Source organism: Gossypium arboreum, chromosome 7 (genome assembly GCF_025698485.1).
Source record: "Gossypium arboreum isolate Shixiya-1 chromosome 7, ASM2569848v2, whole genome shotgun sequence".
In the NCBI taxonomy this organism is placed as follows: Eukaryota; Viridiplantae; Streptophyta; class Magnoliopsida; order Malvales; family Malvaceae; genus Gossypium; species Gossypium arboreum.
The window spans coordinates 51516395-51538386 of NC_069076.1; the positions used below are offsets into that span (position 1 = coordinate 51516395).

Below are 21992 nucleotides of genomic sequence, written 5' to 3' on the forward strand. Positions count from 1 at the left end.
ACTAACCTTCGTTAAGCAGGTATGAAATAATCCCTCCTAAACCCAGTGATCACCAACTCATCTTGTTCGCTCTATTTAAAGTCAACTTCTCGCAAATTCCCATGTTAGCTTCCCGATGTGGGATTACTTTCAACCATTAGGAAAATTTCTTATCTTTTTATAACCACTTCAACCACAGAGCTCAAACAGCAAAATAAATACTCTATTGTGCATCCCAAGACTTGAACCTTAGACCTCACAGTTACACAACACGCCACCTTGCCACTACATCATAAGGGTCTTTGTGTCACCATTTTAGACTCAATTAATTATAAGGTCTATAGGCCAAAGTCCAGGTTCCTTTAAAAGAAAAACCAAAATAAATTGCAAGAGACAAGACTTGAACCTAGTCTTCCTTACAACCTTAATGACACCACAACCACTAGACCACATGCTTCCTTGTGTCATTTACTTAACACAATAATTTCAAATGCCTACTTTTAAGCATCCAGGGTTTTATTCACGTAAAACTAAAATTTTTGCTAAAGCCCAAGCTTGAACCCAAGATTTCTCCAACAGTTCTCACTGCCATTAACCACCAAAGCAAACATTTAATAGTGTCATTTCCTTGCACAATTAAATACTTATATACAACCTCCTTACGGACCCATACTCAAGGCCCAATACTTCTAGGCCCAAATTCGAGGCGTTACATAACAGATGGGTGAGTTTACGAAAACTCAATGTGTAATCCCATAATAGCAATCAATTAGAGTAAACACAATTTGGGCCTAAGCCCTTTTAGTCTCAATTAGGGCCTTAGCCCATTTCTGTAACAGTATCAGTGGGGCCTAAGCCTATTACAATGTCAGTACAGTATGCAATCAGAAAATTCTACCCAATCCAGCCTTTACACACCATCTCCGTACCAATCCTACACGCCATGTGAGGATAAAATTGACCTACCCATCCCTACACTCCAAGTAGCACCAGCTGTGGCACTAAAATAGTATTTGTAGCAGAGCTACTAGTAATAGGGTTATAGCCTTTCAGTACACTTCCTCCAAAATCATATATCCCACCCCAAGCAATGCAACATAATATAAATGTATATACAGTACAAATGGCATGCTCAAACAGTCATACATCACATATGGGTATATCAGTCATTTACAAAAATAAGGGTCCAGGTACACTTACCGGCCCAACAGTAGGTTCACAGTCATCTTGGGTGACCCGTGCAACTTTAACAGACAATCAGTGAGAATGTGCCCACGGCCCATATTACGGGCCCACATGCTCATATGGCCCACATAGCCCAAAAATGGCCATAGCCATATGGTTTACATAGCCTGGCCCAATATTTACCACACTTTTGTGCGATTTTCCCATATTGGGCCCATTGGGCTCACACGACCCAGGTCGGCCTAAAATGGCCCAATATTGTTTTGACCCATGAAAGCGGTCATAGCCATCTCATTGACCACCCGTCTATGTTTTGTTACACGGCCTGCCACACGAGCGACCATACGCCCGTGTGGTGTCGATAACCCACTTTTCGACTTTTTGGCTTTTCAGCTTTTGTCGTTTCACACCTAATGGTAGTGTTACACGCCTCTTGTGATGTCGTAGCCGAACCACTTCTGATATCAAAACATTTTATAAACCATGAATGCTTCTCTTAAATATTCAACATCGAACACCATCCTTCACCTTAAACTTTCAGTTGTCCTCACCTGATAACAAAAGATCCCCAATTACCTTATTACAAATCAAACACTTAACCACCATTAATAAATAGAAAACAGGGACAAGATCCTTAATCAACACTTACAACACTTACCAATAAAGGAAAAACCACTTGTAAGGGAAGAGCAATCAACCTAACACCTTGATTATTGAAATCGAGCCCCTAGCAACATTCGTAAGAACAGAGGTGTTAGATGAATATTTCCCCATTGCAGAAAAAGAGAGAATAAACAACCATTCGACCGAAGAGATACAGAATCTGAACCTTTGAGAAGAATGCCAAATAAGATTCAGCTAGAGGGAACAAACCGCAAAAACACTTACCAAGAAATCAAAGGGATTTTGGCAGTACCTCAGCAAGAATCAGCCAAGGAAAAAAAAAAAGAGAAAGAAGGTGATTAGGCCTTAACAGATTCGGCCACAATGTCAAAAGGTATTAGATTTGGAGAAAAGAGAAAAAGAAGAGAAACAACACTTAGGGTATTCGGCCAAACAAAGAAGGAGGAGATGATCCTGCTTAACAAAGAACAGAGAAGGCCGGCACAAATGGGAAAAAGAGGGAAGAATTCAAATATGCTAGGAGAAAAAATGACAGAAACCTGAAAGAACCCCATTTTTCTTTTGCAATATTCGACTATAGGATAAACAAAACAAAAATGAATGTGACCAACCAGAAAAGTTGAGAAAGAAATCGGCAGCAAAGCTAGAAACAAAATCGGCACTCAGTTAGCTAGAAAGTTATGACCAAATCCGTTTTGACCAAATGGGCATCCTCTAATGCCGTCAGCTTCTAAACCTTAGACTCCTCTAAGATACTCCCACACTGCCGAAATTTTGAGTGTCAGAGTTAAAATTCGGCAGCACCACTCCCACCAAATTCGAATTCCCCGATTTCCTCCTAAAAACCCTCTTGCTCATAGACCTCAACAACCAAAAATCCCATTTTGCACTCTTCAAATTCGGCTAACAACAACCCCATTCAAACTCATTCAAACTCCTCGGTGTTTTGGTCAAACACAACTTCCTCCCATGGCTACCAGTAAAAATAATCTCCATTTGCATAAGTAGGGATTCGAACCTCAAAGCACTAGCACACTCCACACGCCACTATCCACTAGACCAGTAGGCCCATTCTATCATATTTTACGAAAATAAACTTATAGCCCTACTGGCCAAAGATAGGGGTTTTATCCTTAAAAAGCAAAATTTTTGTGGAAGCCAAGGCTTGAACCCATGACTTCCCAGACACTTCCAGAGCACACAACCACTAAGCCAAACATACTTTCACATCACAAACACACAAAAATAATTTTACCATGGATTTGGGGATTTCAAACGTTACTTTTCTACCCTCCTTAAAGAAACTTTTGGCCTCAAAATTTACCAGGTCAGAATAGGTGAGGGTACTATTGTTGCATCGCTTCCTTAGGTTTCGATGTGGCCTTCTCAGAGCTGTGATTACACCATAAAACCTTAACCAGTAGAATAGACTTCCTTCTCAATACTCTCACATCTCGGTCCAATATTTGAACTGGTTCCTCCTCAAAATTCAGATCTAGTCTAACTTCAATCTCCTCAACCGGTACAACATATGTAGGATCAGAGCGGTAATGTCTCAGCATAGAGACGTGGAACACATCATGAATCCGCTCTAATTCTGGTGGTAGCTCTAACTAGTAGGAAACTGGTCTTAATCTTCTCAGTATGCAGTAAGACCCAATAAGCCTTAGGGCTCAACTTACCGTTATGCCCAAATCTCAGTACCTTCTTCCATGGCGAGACCTTGAAAAAGACAAAATCTCCCACAGAATACTCAATTTTCTTATGTTTCAGATCCGCATACAACTTCTCTCTATTTGATGCTGCCTTTAGTTGATCCTGAATTAATCTGACCTTATCCTCAGTATCATATACTAGCTTAGGGCCCAGAACACACCGCTCACCGAACTCAGTCCAACATGAAGGAATGCGACACCTACGACCATATAGTGCTTTGTAAGGTTCCATCTGTATGCTAGACTGGTAGTTATTGTTGTAAGTAAACTCTGTTAGTGGCAAGTAATCCTCCCAACTGCCTCCAAAGTCAATCAGAAAACTCCTTAACATGTCCTCTAGTATCTAAATTACCCTCTCTGATGAACCATCTGTCTGAGGATGGAACGTAGTACTGAAGTCCAACTGTATACCCAGAGCTTCATGTAACTTCTTCTAGAACCAAGATGTGAAGCGATGATCTCTGTCAGATATTATAGAAACTGGTACCCCATCCAGTCTCACTATCTCGGATACATACAGCTTAGCCAGTTTTTGTAATGAATAGTCAGTGCGAACCGGTATGAAATGGGCAGATTTGGTCAACCGATCCATGATGACCCATACCGAATCCTTCTAAGTATGCGTTAAGGGTAGCCCACTCACAAAGTCCATAGTTACTCTTTCCCACTTCAACAGTGGAATCTTATCTGGCTGAAGTAACCCAGAAGGCAATTGATGTTCTGTTTTAACCTGCTGGCAAGTCAAACATTTCCTCACAAAGTCGGTAACCTCACGCTTAAGACCTGGCCACCAATATATCTCATGAAGATCTCTGTACATCTTATGTACACCTGGGTGCATAGCATAGAGGCTACTATGTGCCTCTTGCAGTAGAGGCTACCTCAAATCAGTATTCTTAGGTACACAAATTCTGCCTCAAAAACAGAGTACATTTTCACTGTTCAGCCCAAAATACACAGTATTACCATTTTAAACCTAACAGAATCGAAGACCCAATGACTCATCCTCCAACTGTTTATTCTTAATTTGTTCAATCTACAACAGTCTCACTTGGGGCTTTGCCAACAAACTACCGTTATCAAATAAACTGAGGCAAGAAAACATTACCCTTAGATCAATCATGGCTCTACGACTCAATGCGTCTGCCACCATATTGGCCTTCCCAGAATGGTATTCGGTCGTAGAATCGTAGTCTTTAAGCAGCTCAATCCATCTACGCTGCCTAAGATTTAACTCCTTCTGAGTGAAGAGATACTTGAGGCTCTTGTGATCCATGTAGATGATTCACTTCTCATCGTACAGGTAATGCCTCTAATTTTTTAGTGTGAATATCACCACAGCTAACTCCAAGTCATGCATCAGATAATTCATCTCATGAGTCTGAAGCTGTCGAGACGCATATGCTACCACTTTACCCTCTTGCATCAATACACATCCCAAACTAACATACGATACATCACTGTACGCAGTGAACTCCTTCCCAGGCTCTTGCTGTATTAAGTTAGGGGCCCCTGTCAGTACTTTCTTGAGCTTCTCAAAGCTCTCTTGATGCGCATCAGTCAAATTAAATGGTACACTCTTATGTAGCATTTTAGTTAAAGGCGCGGCAATCAGTGAAAAACCTTCTACAAAGTGTCTATTATACCCCGCTAGTCCTAGGAAACTGTAAATCTCAGATACCGTCTTAGGTGGCTTCTAGCCCAATATTGCCTCAATATTTCGAGGATCAACCTAATTCCCTCAACAGATACCACATGACCAAGGAACATTACCTCACGCAACCAAAATTCACGCTTGCTGAACTTGGCGTGCAGTTGTTTCTCCCTCAAAAGTTATAGAACTACTCGGAGATGTTCATCATGCTCATCTTTAGTCCTCGAATACTCTAGTATGTCATTGATAAATACTATAACAAACCGATCTAGATAGGGTTGGAACACTCAATTCATCAGATCTAAGAAAGCTACCGGTGCATTTGTCAGTCCAAATGGCATTACCAGGAACTCGTAATGACCATAACGAGTCTTAAACACCGTCATGTGCACATCAGCCTCTTTAACCCTCAGTTGATGATTCCCCAATTAGAGATCTATTTTAGGACACTCCTTGCAGTTGGTCGAACAGATCATCAATTCTTCGCAGAGGGTACTTGTTCTTAATGGTCAGCTTATTCAGTTGCCTATAATCGATGCACATACACATGGATCCATCCTTCTTTTCTCACAAACAAGACTGGTGCTCCCCACAGAGACATACTAGGTCGGATGAACCCACGGTCCAGTAGTAGTAGCAGGGGCCCCAACTCTGATCGGCACATCAGCTCTGGGCTTTTTCTTAGGCCACTGAAATGAATTTGAGGGCTCAGCATCCCTCTTACATCTTCCTTTCTCTCTATTTTAGTGCTCAGCGCGCTTTACTTCCTCGGCGATCTTTGCCTTATCAACCAGTGCTACAAAATCTCACTCCCTCTAAGGAGCTATCAGAACCCTTAAGCCATCCTTCAGGCCATCCTCAAAATGAACACAGCGCACGTATTCAGTTACCACCATCCCACGTGCATAGCGGCTCAGTCATAAAAATTTGGCCTCATATTCAACCACTATCCTATCTCCCTAAGTTAAATTCAGAAATTCCCTCCTACGGGCATCCATTTAGCTGGAACTTACATACTTAACATGGAAAGTAGTCTTGAAAAACTCCCAAGTCAATCGATCGGCTTTAGTGCCCTCTTTGATAATAAGCCACCACTGGTAGGCCTCATCTCTCAACAGTGTTATTGGACCCTTTAGTTTTTGTTCTGGGGTGCAGTTAGGGTCATCCATGATCTTCTTTATGGCCTCGATCCAATATTCAGTCACGTTAGGGGCCACTCCAACAATACCCCTGAATATATCAGCCCCATTAGACCTAAGTCGTTCCGTAACTGACCCACGGCCCACAATATTGTACTAGGCCTAGCGACCCTTTCCAAAATCCTCAACATCACTTGGGACAGTGCGTCGTCCCCAGTCGCTCGATTTTGAGACCGTATCTCAGTCATAGGTGAAGCTGGTTCCTCTCTAGCTTCCTCATTATGCTAGTGCCCAGCTGACGAAGTGTAACACCCCCACGCCCGAAACCGTTGTAGGAGTCGAGCTTGAGGGGTTACCGAGCATAATTTATCAAATTAAGAACTTCAAATTATTTGTTTCTACATTCACAGCTTTCTAGCTACCCGCATCACAGTTACAAGAAAAATCATATCTCGAGTTACAAAACTCAAAATCGAGATCCATAAATTTTCCCTAAATCTAGACTGATATATATATTTACTAATTTTTTTCTAGAATTTTTGGTTTGGCCAATTAGTACAGTTTATTAGTTAAAGTCTCCCCTGTTTCAGGGTTCGACTACTCTAACCTCTGTGTATTATGAATCAGATATCCCTCTATACAGAATTTCAATGACTATGAGGTTTGTTTCTATTAAAACTAGACTAAATAAGAAATCTTTACATATAAATAAAAATGTCTAATTATATTTGTAAAATTTATTATTAATTTTTAAAGTCAGAACAGAGGATCCAGAAATCACTCTGGCCCTGTTTCACAAAATTTTAAATATCTCATAAAATATAATTTATATTCCTGTTTTGTTCAATCCACATGAAAATAGACTCATTAAGCTTCAATTTCATAACTTACTCATCATTTAGCTCCATTTATACTGTTTTTAGTGATTTTTGAAATTCATGTCATTGCTGCAGCAATATTCTGTTTTAAGGCAAATTTCATCTTTTCATGAGTTGTTATGAACTAGATAACCTATTAAACTTCCATGATATCAAACATGATCTAAATTTAACCATCACCATGACTTATCAATATCAAACATTTTCTCAACCACTCATGGCCATATCATAAAATTATTTACACAAAATAAGTATATTGCTATACATGCCATACTTAAGTTTTACAAGCCATTTACCGGATGAAAGTCCTTTGGATAGTGTGATCGAACCTTGACCCATCCCGATTCGAGCTGGCTTGTTCAAAACTATAGTAAATAAAGAGGAGGAGTAAGCATAAATGCTTAGTAAGTTCATATGTAAATAACAAGTAACATAACAATACAAATATACCAAACAACTTTAGCATGGTATCACCAAAACATATATCACATTTCTAAACATCATTGATCATCTTACCACCTTATTGTTGTTGTATCTATTTTCAACCCGAGGGTTAAGAACATACCTGTCCAAAGTGTCCATTTCACAACACTTACCAAAACGTCACTTTCATCTTAAGTGTTCTTCCATTTCACTAGAAATTTCACCCGTTGAACACATCGGAATACAACTCGGATACACGGATAATTTGCACATAAGTGCCTCATATGTAATCAAGAAATCATGTAACCCGCCCCTAAGTGAACTCGGACTCAACTCAACGAGCTCGGGCGTTCGCATCCATAAGTGAACTCGGACTCAACTCAACGAGTTCGGATGCCTAGTTACATTTCACGAACTCGGACTTAACTCAACGAATTCGGACATTCGCATCCATAAGTGAACTCGGACTCAACTCAACGAGTTCGGATGCTCAACCATCCTAGTGACATGTCACTTGTATCCTAATCTATTCCTAAGGTTCAAAGGGCGTTTTCCTTGATCACACATCTTTTCCGTCTTCCACGGAATATCGAAATCGGTACTTCGGTGATAGTTCATACTCATCAAGTAATTCACATAATTACATATTATTCAACAATAACCACAAAGCATAATATTTCATGATAATAATCAGCATCATAACATATAAACAACATTAAATTGCTTAAAATGACAATTATGTTACTACATTTACACATGAACTTACCTTGGTACCAAAATATAAAGATTTTGCAATTTAGTCCACAATCTTTTCTTTTCCTCGATCGCGACTTGAATCTCGTTTCTCTTGATCTATAATACCAAATTAATCTTATTCAATACATACATTCATCAAAACAGCATTTAATACGAACTTTGGAAAAATTACACTTTTGCCCCTAAACTTTTGCATAATTACACTTTTGCCCCTAGGCTCGGGAATTAAACTTTATTCCTTATTCTTATGTTTTATAACATGCTGATCATTTTTCCCTTCTATCGCAACATCAAATTCTTACTCTAACATATACTTGTGACTATTAGGTATTTTTGCCGATTAAGCCCTTTTACTCGTTTTCACTCAAAACCGAGTAGCACAAGTTTCTAACATAATTTTAAACCCCATATTCTATCATAAAACATCAAAATACACAAATTTCACCTATGGGTATTTTTCCAAATATAAACCCTAGGTTGAATTATTGCTAACATAAGCTTAATCGAGCTACCGGGATTCCAAAAACGTAAAGAACATTAAAAACGGGGCTTGGAATCACTTACTATGGAGCTTGGAAGATTGAAACAAACCCTAGCTATGGAGAACCTTTGAAATTTCGGCCTAATGAAGAAGATGGACAAAAATTGGCTTTTAATTTTATTTTTAATTCATTTTAATAACTAAATGACCAAAATGCCTTACTACTAAACTTTCCAAAAATTCCATCCATATCCAATTTTTGTCCATAGGCTTAGAAATTGGTAAAATTGCTATTTAAGACCTCTTAATTAATATTTCAATGCAATTTCATACTGAAAACTTCTAGAATGCAAATTTTGCAACTTGTTCGATTTAGTCCCTACTTTCAATTTAAACACTTTAGGCATAGAATTTCATCACGAAATTTTCTCACAATCATGCAATCATATCACATTCATCAAAATAATTATAAAATAATTATTTCTATCTCAAATTTGTGGTTGCGAAACCACTATTCCGATTAAGCCCTAATTCAGGATATTACAACTCTCCCCCCCTTTTAAGGATTTTCGTCCTCGAAAATCTTACCGGTAAACAGGTGTGGGTATTGGTTTTTCAAAGTTTCTTCAGGTTCCCATGTAGTCTCTTCTACCCCATGCTTTTGCCACAACACTTTCACAAGTGCAACACTTTTATTTCTTAGTTGTTTGACTTCTCGAGCTAAAATCTTAATCGGTTCTTCTTCATAAGTCATATCCGGTCGTAGTTCAACTTTTGTCGGTGAAATTATATGTGAAGGATCCGAACGATACCTATGTAACATAGATACATGAAACACATCATGAATCTTCTCTAATTCAGGTGGTAGCGCTAGCCGATATGCTACCGGTCCAACTTTTTCAATTATTTCATATGGTCCAATAAAATGCGGACTTAACTTGCCCTTTCGTCCAAATTTAAGGACTTTCTTCCATGGAGACACTTTCAAAAATACCTTATCACCAACTTGAAACTCCATTTCTTTTCGTTTCAAATCCGTATAAGATTTTCATCTATCCAAGCGACTTTCAAACAATCTCGAATCACTTTCACCTTTTCTTGGTTTCTTTTATTAAATCAATTCCATAAATCTGATTTTCCTTGAGTTCAGTCCAATACAATGGCGTCTGACATTTACGACCATATAATGCTTCATAAGGTGCCATCTTCAAACTCGTCTGATAACTATTATTATAAGCAAATTCTACCAATGGTAAGTACCTTTCCTAACTATCTTGAAATTCCAATACGCAACATCTGAGCATGTCTTCAAGAATCTGAATTACTCTCTCTGATTGTCCATCAGTTTGTGGATGAAAGGCAGTGCTGAAATTTAACTTTGTACCTAATACCTCTTGCAACTTTTGCCAAAACCGTGAGGTAAACCTCGGATCTCTATCTGAAATGATTGACAAAGGTATCCCATGAAGTCTAACAATCTCTCGGCTATACAATTCAGCCAACTTATTAAGAGAATAATCTGTACATACCGGAATAAAATGAGTTGATTTAGTCAGTCTGTCAACTATTGCCCAGATGGCATTTTTCTTCCCTGACTGGAGGCAAACCCGGTAATTCTTCAAGAAATACATCCGCAAATTCACACACAACCGGCACTGATTCAACTTTCTTTTCAACTTCTTTTGTATTAATTACATACGCCAAATAAGCTTCATAACCCTTTCTCAAATATCTCTGAGCCGACATCGAAGAAATCACACTAGACAATGCCTCTGATTTATCTGATTTAACCCGCAGAGTTTCACCATTTTCACACTTTAATTCTATAACCTTTTCTTTGCAATTTACTATAGCATTATGCAATGTCAACCAATCCATACCCAAAATAACATCAAATTCATCAAACGGCAACAACATCAAGTCGGCCGAAAAGTAATGACCCCGAATCATTAAAGGGCATTTCTTGCATAGTTTATCAACTATCACACATTTGCCTAGTGGATTCGACACTCTAATCATAAATTCTGTGTTCTCAACAGGTGTATTCATACTAGACACCAGTTTCATGCATACATATGTATAAGTAGAACCGGGATCAATCAAAGCAATAACATTAGTATCATAAAGAGAAAATGTACCGGTAATCACATCGGGTGAGGAAGCATCTTCACGCGCTTTAATAGCATAAGTTCTAGCCGGAGCTCTTCCTTCAGATCTAACTGCTGCATCTCTGGCTACATTCTTACTGCTTATTTCACTTCCAGCTTTTCTCGGATACCTTCCCCTCGAGTCTGCACCACTAGCTTTTACATTCTGGAATTTTTCTTTCTCAGCTCTCTCTAGGCAGTCTCTAATAAAATGATCCGGAGAACCACATCGAAAACATTCATTTGCTCTGCATGAACCAAAATGATTTCTACCACACCGCTGGCACTCAGGTTTAACAAATCTCATATTTCCCACACTAGCCGCAGTATAGTCCGAGATTTAGGACCCACATTTCGCTTCTTAAAATTTCCATATGATTGCCCAGCTAAAACTTAGGAATGAGGATTCATATTTCTTGACTTTCCGGTTTCTTTGTGAGGGTGCATTACTCATTGGTCTTTTCTTCCAATTTCGTGTTTGATTCTACCTTTTCTTTTCCTTGAAGAATTCTTCACCTTGCAAGCTCGATCGACAAGTACCACCATTTCTTTTAGTTCAAGGATCCCAACAAATACCTTAATGTCTTTGTTAAGCCCGTCTTCAAATCGTCGGCACATCTTGGCTTCAGAGGAACATATTCCACCGCATACTTACTCAATCGAACAAACTCTCTTTCATATTTCGAGACTGTCATATTACCTTGCTTCACTCAAGAAACTCTTTACATTTCGATCAATAAATCTTTCACTAATATATTTCTTCCAAACTCTTCTTGAAAGAATTCCTGTGTTACCCTCTCTTTCGGTACCATCAAATCAAAGTCTTCCACCAATTATAGGCTGAATCTCTCAACAAAGATGTAGCACATTTCAAACATTCTTCGTGTACAAGATAATTCATCAAATACCCGGATAGAATTTTCAAGCCGAACTCGCTTTCTGCATCATCATCAATATTTGGTCTAAATTCTTCAGCCCTTGTTTACGAATTCATCAACGGGGTTCGTGAAATTTTATCATATCCACTCCCCGAGGCATCGGAGGCATAGGTTGAGGAATTGGGGGAGGTGGGGGAGGTCGTACATTTGGGTTCGTACGAACGAACTCAGTGTACCATGCACTCATCGTTTGGAGAAAAGCTTCCCGATCCCTTTCTCCTCCTCCCTGACCAACAGTAGGAGGTGGGTTTTCAGTCAGCGCTGCCCTTTTAGCCGGAGCTGGCGCATTACTCTCTACTTCATCTGCCACAGCTGGATCGGGATCCATTTACTATATAAAAATCATTTAAAAAGGTCAGAAGTCGTCACACTATCACAATTCATACATATGGCATGTATAGCAAAATCCGTACATACAACACGTAGTCCGAGAACCGACTAAACCTGCTCTGATACCACCAAATGTAACGCCCCCACACCCGAAACCGACGTCGGAGTCGAGCTTGAAGGGTTACCTAGCATAATTTATCAAATTAAGAACTTCAAATTATTTGTTTCTACATTCACAGCTTTCTAGCTACCCGCGTCACAGTTATAAGAAAAATCATATCTCGAGTTACAAAACTTAAAATCAAGATCTGTAAATTTTTCCTAAATTTAGACTGATATATATATTTACTAATTTTTTTATAGAATTTTTGGATTGGCCAATTAGTACAGTTTATTAGTTAAAGTCTCCCCTATTTCAGGGTTCGACTGCTCTGACCTCTGTGTATTACAAATCAGATATCTCTCTATACAGAATTTAAATGACTATGAGGTTTATTTCTATTAAAACTAGACTCAATAAAGAATCTGTAAATATAAATAACAATGTCTAATTATTTTTTGAAATTTATTATTAATTTTAAATTGAGCAGGGGATCCAAATCACTCGCCCTGTTTCACAAAAGTTTAAATATCTCATAAAATATAATTTATATTCTGTTTTGTTCAATCCACATGAAAATAGACTCATTAAGCTTCAATTTCATAACTTAATCATCATTTAGTTCCATTTATACTATTTTTAGTGATTCTTCAAATTCATGTCATTATCGACAATATTCTATTTTAAGGCAAATTTCATCTTTTCATGAGTTGTTATGAACTAGATAACCTATTAAACTTCCATGATATCAAACATGATCTAAATTTAACCATCACCATGACTTATCAATATCAAACATTTTCTCAACCACTCATGGCCATATCATAAAATTATTTACACAAAATAAGTATATTGCTATACATGCCATACTTAAGTTTCACAAGCCATTTACCGGATGAAAGTCCTTTGGATAGTGTGATCGAACCTTGACCCATCCCGATTCCCAAGTCGGCTTGTTCAAAACTACTGATAAATAAAGAGGAGGAGTAAGCATAAATGCTTAGTAAGTTCATATGTAAATAACAAGTAACATAAGAATACAAATATACCAAACAACTTTAGCATGGTATCACCAAAACATATATCACATTTCTAAACATCATTGATCATCTTACCACCTTATTGTTGTTGTATCTATTTCCAACCCGAGGGTTAAGAACATACCTGTCCAAAGTATCCATTTCACAACACTTACCAAAATGTTGCTTGCATCTTAAGTGTTCTTCCATTTCACTAGAAATTTCACCCGTTGAACACATCGGAATACAACTCGGATACACGGATAATTTTCACATAAGTGCCTCATATGTAATCAAGAAATCATGTAACCCGTCCCTAAGTGAACTCGGACGAACTCAACGAGTTCGGATGCCTAGTTACATTTCACGAACTCGGACATTCGCATCCATAAGTGAACTCGGTCTCAACTCAACGAGTTCGGAAGCTCAACCATCCTAGTGACATGTCACTTGTAACCTAATCTATTCCTAAGGTTGAAACGGGCTTTTTCCCTCGATCTCACATTTGCCGTCTTCCATGGAATATCAAAACCGATACTCGGTAGCAATTCATATTTATCAAGTAGTAAACATAATTTGCATATTACTCAATATTAACCACAAAGCATAATATTTCACGATTAAAAATCATCATATCATATAATTAACATTAATAACTTAAAAATAACAATTATGCTACATTATTTACACATGAACTTACCTTGGTACCAAAATATAAAGATTTTGCAATTTAGTCCACAATCTTTTCTTTTCCTCGATCGCGACTTGAATCTCGTTTCTCTTGATCGATAATGCCAAATTAATCTTATTCAATACATACATTCATCAAAACAGCATTTAATACGAACTTTGGAAAAATTACACTTTTGCCCCTAAACTTTTGCATAATTACACTTTTGCCCTTAGGCTCGGGAATTAAACTTTATTCCTTATTCTTATGTTTTATAACATGCTAATCATTTTTCCCTTCTATGGCAACATCAAATTCTTACTCTAACATATACTTGTGACTATTAGGTATTTTTACCGATTAAGCCCTTTTACTCGTTTTCACTCAAAACCGAGTAGCACAAGTTGTCTAACATAATTTAAAACCCCATATTCTATCATAAAACATCAAAATACACAAATTTCACCTATGGGTATTTTTCCAAATATAAAACCTAGGTTGAATTATTGCTAACATAAGCTTAATCGAGCTACCGGGATTCCAAAAACGTAAAGAACATTAAAAATGGGGCTTGGAATCACTTACTATGGAGCTTGGAAGATTGAAACAAACCCTAACTATGGAGAACCCTTGAAATTTCGGCCTAATGAAGAAGATGGACAAAAATTGGCTTTTAATTTTATTTTTAATTCATTTTAATAACTAAATGACCAAAATGCCCTTACTACTAAACTTTCCAAAAATTCCATCCATGTCCAATTTTTGTCCATAGACTTAGACATTGGTCAAATTGCTATTTAAGACCTCCTAATTAATATTTCAATGCAATTTCATACTAAAAATTTCTAGAATGCAAATTTTGCAACTTATTCGATTTAGTCCCTACTTTCAATTTAAACACTTTAGGCATAGAATTTCATCACGAAATTTTCTCACAATCATGCAATCATATCATATTCATCAAAATAATTATAAAATAATTATTTCTATCTCGGATTTTTGGTTACGAAACCACTATTCTAATTAAGCCCTAATTCAGGATATTACACGAAGACCCAGCCCGAGCACCTCCACAGCCTCTACCGCGGCCTCTTTCACGAGTACCTCTGGTGCTCATTATCGAATGCGCTTAGTCTGTATTAACAGTTTTATGCCACTTAGTTTATTGTTCTGGTATTTATTACATATATTTTATGAACAATATTATCTCAGAGTTTGTTTTCACAGGTCGCAACCTTACTACAGTTTGTAGTTTACTCTAAATAGAAAGTTACAGTACAGTTTTACTACATAAAGTAGTCTCAGTAATAACATTTCAATATAACCCTTTCAGTATAAATAATCAGAAGACTTACAGGATCAGTGCGAAGATTCGGTGTACCACTCATTCACTAAAACATTTCCAAATTATATCAATCGCTTTAAACCATTTGAAACAATTCTGTTAAAACTTTCACATTTTTACAAAAGCCCAAATCCACAGCTTAGTTTTACAACTAGGCTTTGATACCACTAAATGTAACACCCCAAACTCAGCCCAGACATCATGATCGGATCTGGCGACGTCACATTGAAGTGTTTTTCAAAATCTAAGACTCGTCGTTTAAAAACCTCACCTTTAACTAGCCTCTTTGTATAGTTTGAAAAGCTGATTTAAAGTCTTATTTCTCATTGATAATGTGGGACTTGTACTTTTAAAGGTTGCTTTTAATAAAACATTATTAATTTTGTAAACGGTTTGTTACTCGCGAAAGCTTTGAAAACGAGTTACGCATTTGTAGTGGTTTTGAAAACGTTTGACTTTTTCGAAACTCGTGTTTTTCCTACTGTTAGCTGTTGTAAATCACAAATAAATTTGAGTAAAATACCAAAATTAGAAATAAACCCAAGAGACCTTATTACATAATGAAAATCCAGATAACTAAGTAAGTGGGCACCACTGAGTCCTCCATCGCATCGATCCATCTAAGTTTGGGGACTACCTGTACAGTTAATAGATAGGTGAGTTTATGAAAACTTAATGTGTAATCCCATAATAGCAATCAATTAGAGTAAACACAATTTGGGCCTAAGCCCATTCAGTCTCAGTTCGGGCCTTAGCCCATTTCAGTAACAGTATCAGTGGGGCCTAAGCCCATTACAGTATCAATGCAATATGCAATCAGAAAATCCCACCCAATCCAACCTCTACACACCATCTCCATACCAACACTACACACCATTTTTGAATAAAATCGACCCACCCGTCCCTACACTCCAAGTAGCATCGGTTGCGGCACTAAAACAGTATTTACAGTAGAGCTGCCAGTAATAGGCTTATAGCCTTTCAGTGCACTTCCTCCAAAATCATATATCCCATCCCAAGCAATGCAACATAATATAAATGTATATACAGTACAAATGGCATGCTCAAACAGTCACACATCACATATGGGTATATCAGTCATTTATAAAAATAAGGGTCCAGGTACACTTATCGACCCAACAGTAGGTCCACAATCATCTTGGGTGACCCATGCAACCTTAACAGACAATCAGTGAGAATGGGCCTAGGCCCATATTGCGGGCCCATGTGGGCCCACATAGCCCAAAAATGGCCTTAGCTGTGTGGTTTACACAGCCTAGCCCAATATTTACCACACTTTTGTGAGATTTTCCCGTGTGGGGCCCATAGGCCCATTAGGCCCACATGGCCCAGTTCGACCCAAAATGGCCCAATATCATTTCGACCTGATAAACTGTAATTTATACATATTTCTATCCCATGCTTAGCACATTTTATGGATTATTTTTCCTTAAAATTTGTGAATTCGATGTTCCTAATGACTTAATTTTATATTTTATACTTAGGTGAGCATAGGAGAGTGAAAGGAACGAGAAACGGGCCAAAAATGGAGAAAATGGGCCAACGTACGAAATCAACACAGCCTAGACTTGCTCACACGGGCAGACCACACGTGGTGTCAATTTGGCAGAATCGAAGCAAGACTCACACGGATGGACCACACACTCGTGCCTATTTAACAGGCTTGACCACGGCCTGAAGCAATTGCACACAGGCGTGTCACACAGGCATGCCCCTGTCGAGCCCAAATTGAGTCCAACTCGGAGAAGGCCAATTTTGAGGGTCCTTAGACATTCTAAAGCCTATAAATACAGCCTAGAGGAGGAGGAAAAGGGGCATAGAGGAGGAAGCAGGAAACTGCTCAAGGAAAGCCGATTGATCTATCTCAGAAGCCGGATTCATCATCAAGACTGAAAATCTTCCCTCAATTTCCCTTAGGAGTTTTGGGTTTTTCTTTATGTTTTTGAGATGTTTACCTTTTTAGTTCTGAACTAAAACCCCTAAATACCTAAGGGGAATGAAACCTAAGACAGATCTTGTTATTATTATCTGAATTATATGATAAATATTTGAATTGTTCTTAATTATGTGTTCTTAATTCTTGTTTTGATATTCCAGGATATTAATTCAAGTTAACCTCTTATTCAGAGGAGGAATTGACCCTGTCTAAGAGTACATTTGTCATAATTAAACGGAGTTGATTGTGCGCCTAGAGATAGGGTGACAAGATTTTGCCAGAATAGGGTGAAACCAAATAAGGGGATCCATAGATCGAGTTAATGCAACCCTAGGGAGTTAATTAGAAAGAGATTTCAATTATTCAACCTAGGGTTAGACGTTGTTAGTCTCGAGAGGATAATAATATAACTTAGGATTTCTACGGATCAAGTCAAATGAATAAATAAATCGATTGATTCAAATAACAAGTGAAGTCTAGGTGGATTTTTCCTTAGGTATTCTCTTAATTCAATCGTTTTTCCAAAAGTAATTCCCCAATTCTATTTTCTATGAATTCTTAGTTTAGTTAATTAGTTAGTTAAAGCAAACCCCATTATTCTTAGGCTAGATAATAAAAAGACAGTCATTACTAGTACTTTTAGTTCTTTTGGGTTCGACAATCCGGTCTTGCTAAAACTATACTACTGTTCGATAGGTACATTTTCCTTTATCGTGATAATAGTTAGTTTCAAGAATAGTTCATTATAAATATTTAAAACCTATCACGAATATCACGTATCAAGTGTTTGGCACCGTTGCCGGGGAACTAAGATATTAGGAACACTTGATTTTTATTACTTTAGCCATTTACTTTTACTGCAATTTAAATTTTATTCTAATTTTTATTGTTAATTCTTCTTTTTCCCTTTTTGTAGCAGGTTCTTATAGTTTATGACTAGAAGAAACCCGTCAAGACCATTACTTTTTGACAGTGAGATCAATCGCACAGTTCGCAGAAACCAAAGAGAAATAAGGCGAAGCTTAAGATACATAGAGAGCGAGCAAGAGGACAATATTCAAACCACAACTGAGAAGATGGCTAAAATCAAGAAAACCCGAGACCTCTTGCGATTGCTGTTAATCTAGTAAATCAGAATCCTGCTCCACACACTATGTATGATTATGCTAAACCTTCTATAACACGAACTGAATTGAGCATAGTTAGACCTGCTATTGCTACAAATAATTTTGAACTAAAATCTAACACAATTCAAATGATACAACAGTTTGTTTAGTTTGATGGTTTGCAGACGAGGATCTTAATGCTCACTTGGAAAATTTCCTAGAATTTTACAATACCTTTAAAATTAATGGCGTTTCTGATGACGCCATTCATCTTCGGTTATTCCCTTTTTTATTGAGAAACAAAGCTAAATAGTGGTTGAATTCGTTACCGCGGGGGTCAATCACTACTTGGGAACAAATGACCGAAAAGTTCTTATTAAAATACTTTCCGCCAGCTAAAATGGCTAAATTACATAATGATATCTCTTCTTTTGTACATATGGATTTAGAAACACTCTACGATGCATGGGAGAGAAATGAGGACCTTTTGAGAAAGTGCCCTCACCATGGGTTACCGCTTTGGCTACAGGTTCAAACGTTTCATAATGGCCTGAATCCTTCGACTCAGCAGATGATTGATGCAGCCGCTAGAGGAACCATTAATAATAAGACACCTGAAGATGCCTATGAATTTATAGAGGAGATGTCACTGAATAACTATCAGTGGCAAGACATGAGGACAAAGCAAATGAAAACAGCCGGTGTCTATAACATCGATTCGGTCACCATGCTCTCTAATCAGGTAGAACTCTTGAATAAAAAATTGATGGTTTCCTTAGTTCTTTACAGGTTCACCCAGTGATGAGATGCGATTCAAATGGAGGAGAAGCATGCACGGAATATCAATCCTTCAACCCTAGCATCAAGGAGGAACAAGTCCAATATATGGGTAACAATAACTCTAGACCCCAAAATAACCCATACAGTAACACTTATAATGCAGGTTGGAGGAACTATCCCAATTTCTCGTGGGGCGGTCAAGGAAATCGAAGGCCATAACATCCTCCGGGTTTTCAACAACCACCTTACCAGCAAGAAAAGAAGTTGAACCTTGAGGAGATGCTAACCAAATTCATCTCGGTAACAGAAACTCATTTTCAGAATACTGAGACAGCACTCAAAAATTAACAAGCATCAATCCAGGGGCTCAAAACTCAAATTGGATAGCTCACTAAGTTAATTTCCGAACGACCACAAGGTAGCTTACCAAGCAACACTGAATCTAACCCAATGGAGCAAATCAACGCAATTTCCATTCAAGATGAGATAGGGTTAGTGGCAAAACCAAGGCCAGAACTGATGGTAAGCGAAGGTAAGAATGAGGTAGGCCAAAATGACCCAAAGCTAGTAAGTACAGAATATAAACCTCGTGTGCCATACCCTAATGCGACAAGGAAAGACCACTCAAATGAAAATTTTGGTAAATTCCTTAAACTCTTAAAAAAATTACATATTAACTGACTGTTTATTGAAGCTCTATCGCAGATGCCAAATACAATGAAATTTTTAAAGGAGCTTTTAGAAAATAAGCGGAAGTTGGACGAGGGTTCGCATGTGAAGCTAAACGTAGTTTGCTCAGCTATTCTACAGAATAAACTACCCAACAAATTTAAAGATCCAAGGAGTTTTACAATTCCTTGCTTAATTGGTAGTTTAGATGTTAATAATGCATTACCTGATTTAGGAGCTAGTATTAACGTCATGCCTTACAAAATGTTTAAACAACTAGGTCTTGGGAAACCCAAACAGACTAGGATGAGCATTCAATTAGCAGATAAAACTATAAGATTTCCTAGGGGTATTGAAGATGTACTAGTTAAAATTGATAAATTTATATTTCCCGTTGACTTTGTTGTTCTAGACATAGAGGAGGATAGAAACACTCTTTTGATTTTAGGAAGGCCCTTTTTAGCAACTGCTAAAACGATTATTGACGTTGGCACAGGTGAGCTCATACTTCGTGTGGGAGACGAAACAATCACCCTTCAAGCTCGCAATTCTAGCAACACATCAAAAATTGAAGGTGATTGTCTAAACCATTCTACTAAAAGTGACAATATGGTGCAACCTACTTTGCAGGAAATGAGTTTGAAGAAAGTACATAAGCCATTTTCAAGCAATAGTAGAGGACCTATTCATGAAGAACGAAGGCTACAAATCGAGGAGCTAGATGAATGGCAGACACATAAACCGAGAACACACGGTAAACCAAAACTACGCTAGAACAAGCTCAATACCTTTCCAAATCAACTTAAGGTTGGAGATAAAGTTTTATTAGATGCCGCAGATCCTCACATTGTCACTGCCAAATCGAATGAAGAAATTCCTCTTACGGTACTTAGCATTTTCCCATTTGGTACAGTCGAGGTAAGTCATCCTAAGTTCAGCACTTTTAAAGTAAACAATACCCGCCTAAAACCTTATTTTGATGAGATTCACAGCAAGAATGAGGAGTATAAACTCCTCGAGCCACCATGACCATTCAATGGAGAGGTAAGTCGAGCTTAGACTATAAATAAGCGCTTCTTGGGAGGCAACCCAAGCACTAACTGTATTAACTTCTTTAAATTTTAGTACCTAACCTGCTAACGGAGCTCTTGAATACAGGTTTACCACACAGACACGGCCAAGCACATGGGTGTGCTTAGGATCGTGTGGAAACGAGGCAAAGATTTTCCCCAGTACGGGCTACGATAAATTACCACGGCCGTGCGACATGGCCGTGGGCGAACCTGCCAAAACAACACGGGCATGCAACACGCCCTTGCCTTGAAACCGTGGGTAAACTTGTCAATTTAACATGGGCATGCGCCTACCTACACGGGCGTGGGAGAAGAAAACGGAGATCGACACGACTGTGCAACATGGCTGTGTATACCAATGTGCCTAATTTCGAAAAGTAAGAAACACACGGGCTGAGCTTAGAGCTCACGGGCGTGCCCCATGGTTGTGTGCCCCAATTTCTATATAAATACCTTTTATTTATTTTATTTTACTTTTATCTCTATATTTTGAAATTATTTTTTTAAATCCTTTTAATTCTATTTTATCCTGAATTTTTACAATTTTTATTCTTCGACTATTTCATTACGAGTAATTATGCTTCAGTTACCTCTTAAAGAGTTCTTGATTTTATCACAGTCAAAAAAGAGCTCCAAAGCTTATCCTCGCATAGGAACTAAAAACTCCACCGGGAAAGGTTCTCCATACTGCCATTGTAACACCCTTACCCAATTACGTCATTAGGAACAGATACAAGGTATTACCGAATATAACACATACCACTAAACATAACCGAGATATAAATATGTCATCCAATTTGATAGTGCATCATTATAACATATGTCTTGAACAATATTAGCCAACTTTAATGGCTTGTACAAAGTAGCTAGTCGAGAATCTTGTAACTAATATTTTAAACCTAGACAAATATGACACGTAACAAAATAATTAAGCCTACTATACATGCCATAATTCAAAACGTTTAGTTCAAATACCCTAAAGTATGATAGTGCGGGTAGATCTTCACGATCCTTAACTCTGAGC

General features: G+C 37.9%; 1 protein-coding gene and 1 non-coding gene across 2 annotated transcripts; both read right to left on the reverse strand.

Moving 5' to 3' along the window:
* Positions 1-3134: 3134 nt before the first annotated feature.
* On the reverse strand, positions 3135-3834 carry LOC108464741 (uncharacterized). The gene is made up of 2 exons (XM_017765013.1): positions 3493-3834; positions 3135-3401 (listed from the first exon to the last, which is right to left on the reverse strand). The coding sequence occupies exons 1-2, from the start codon at positions 3832-3834 to the stop codon at positions 3135-3137; spliced, it is 609 nt and encodes a 202-aa protein (XP_017620502.1).
* A 15019-nt stretch (positions 3835-18853) lies between these two features.
* Positions 18854-18959, reverse strand: LOC128296127 (small nucleolar RNA R71). The gene has a single exon (XR_008286676.1). It is a non-coding gene; the product is annotated as a small nucleolar RNA R71 (small nucleolar RNA).
* Between the last annotated feature and the right edge of the window lie 3033 nt (positions 18960-21992).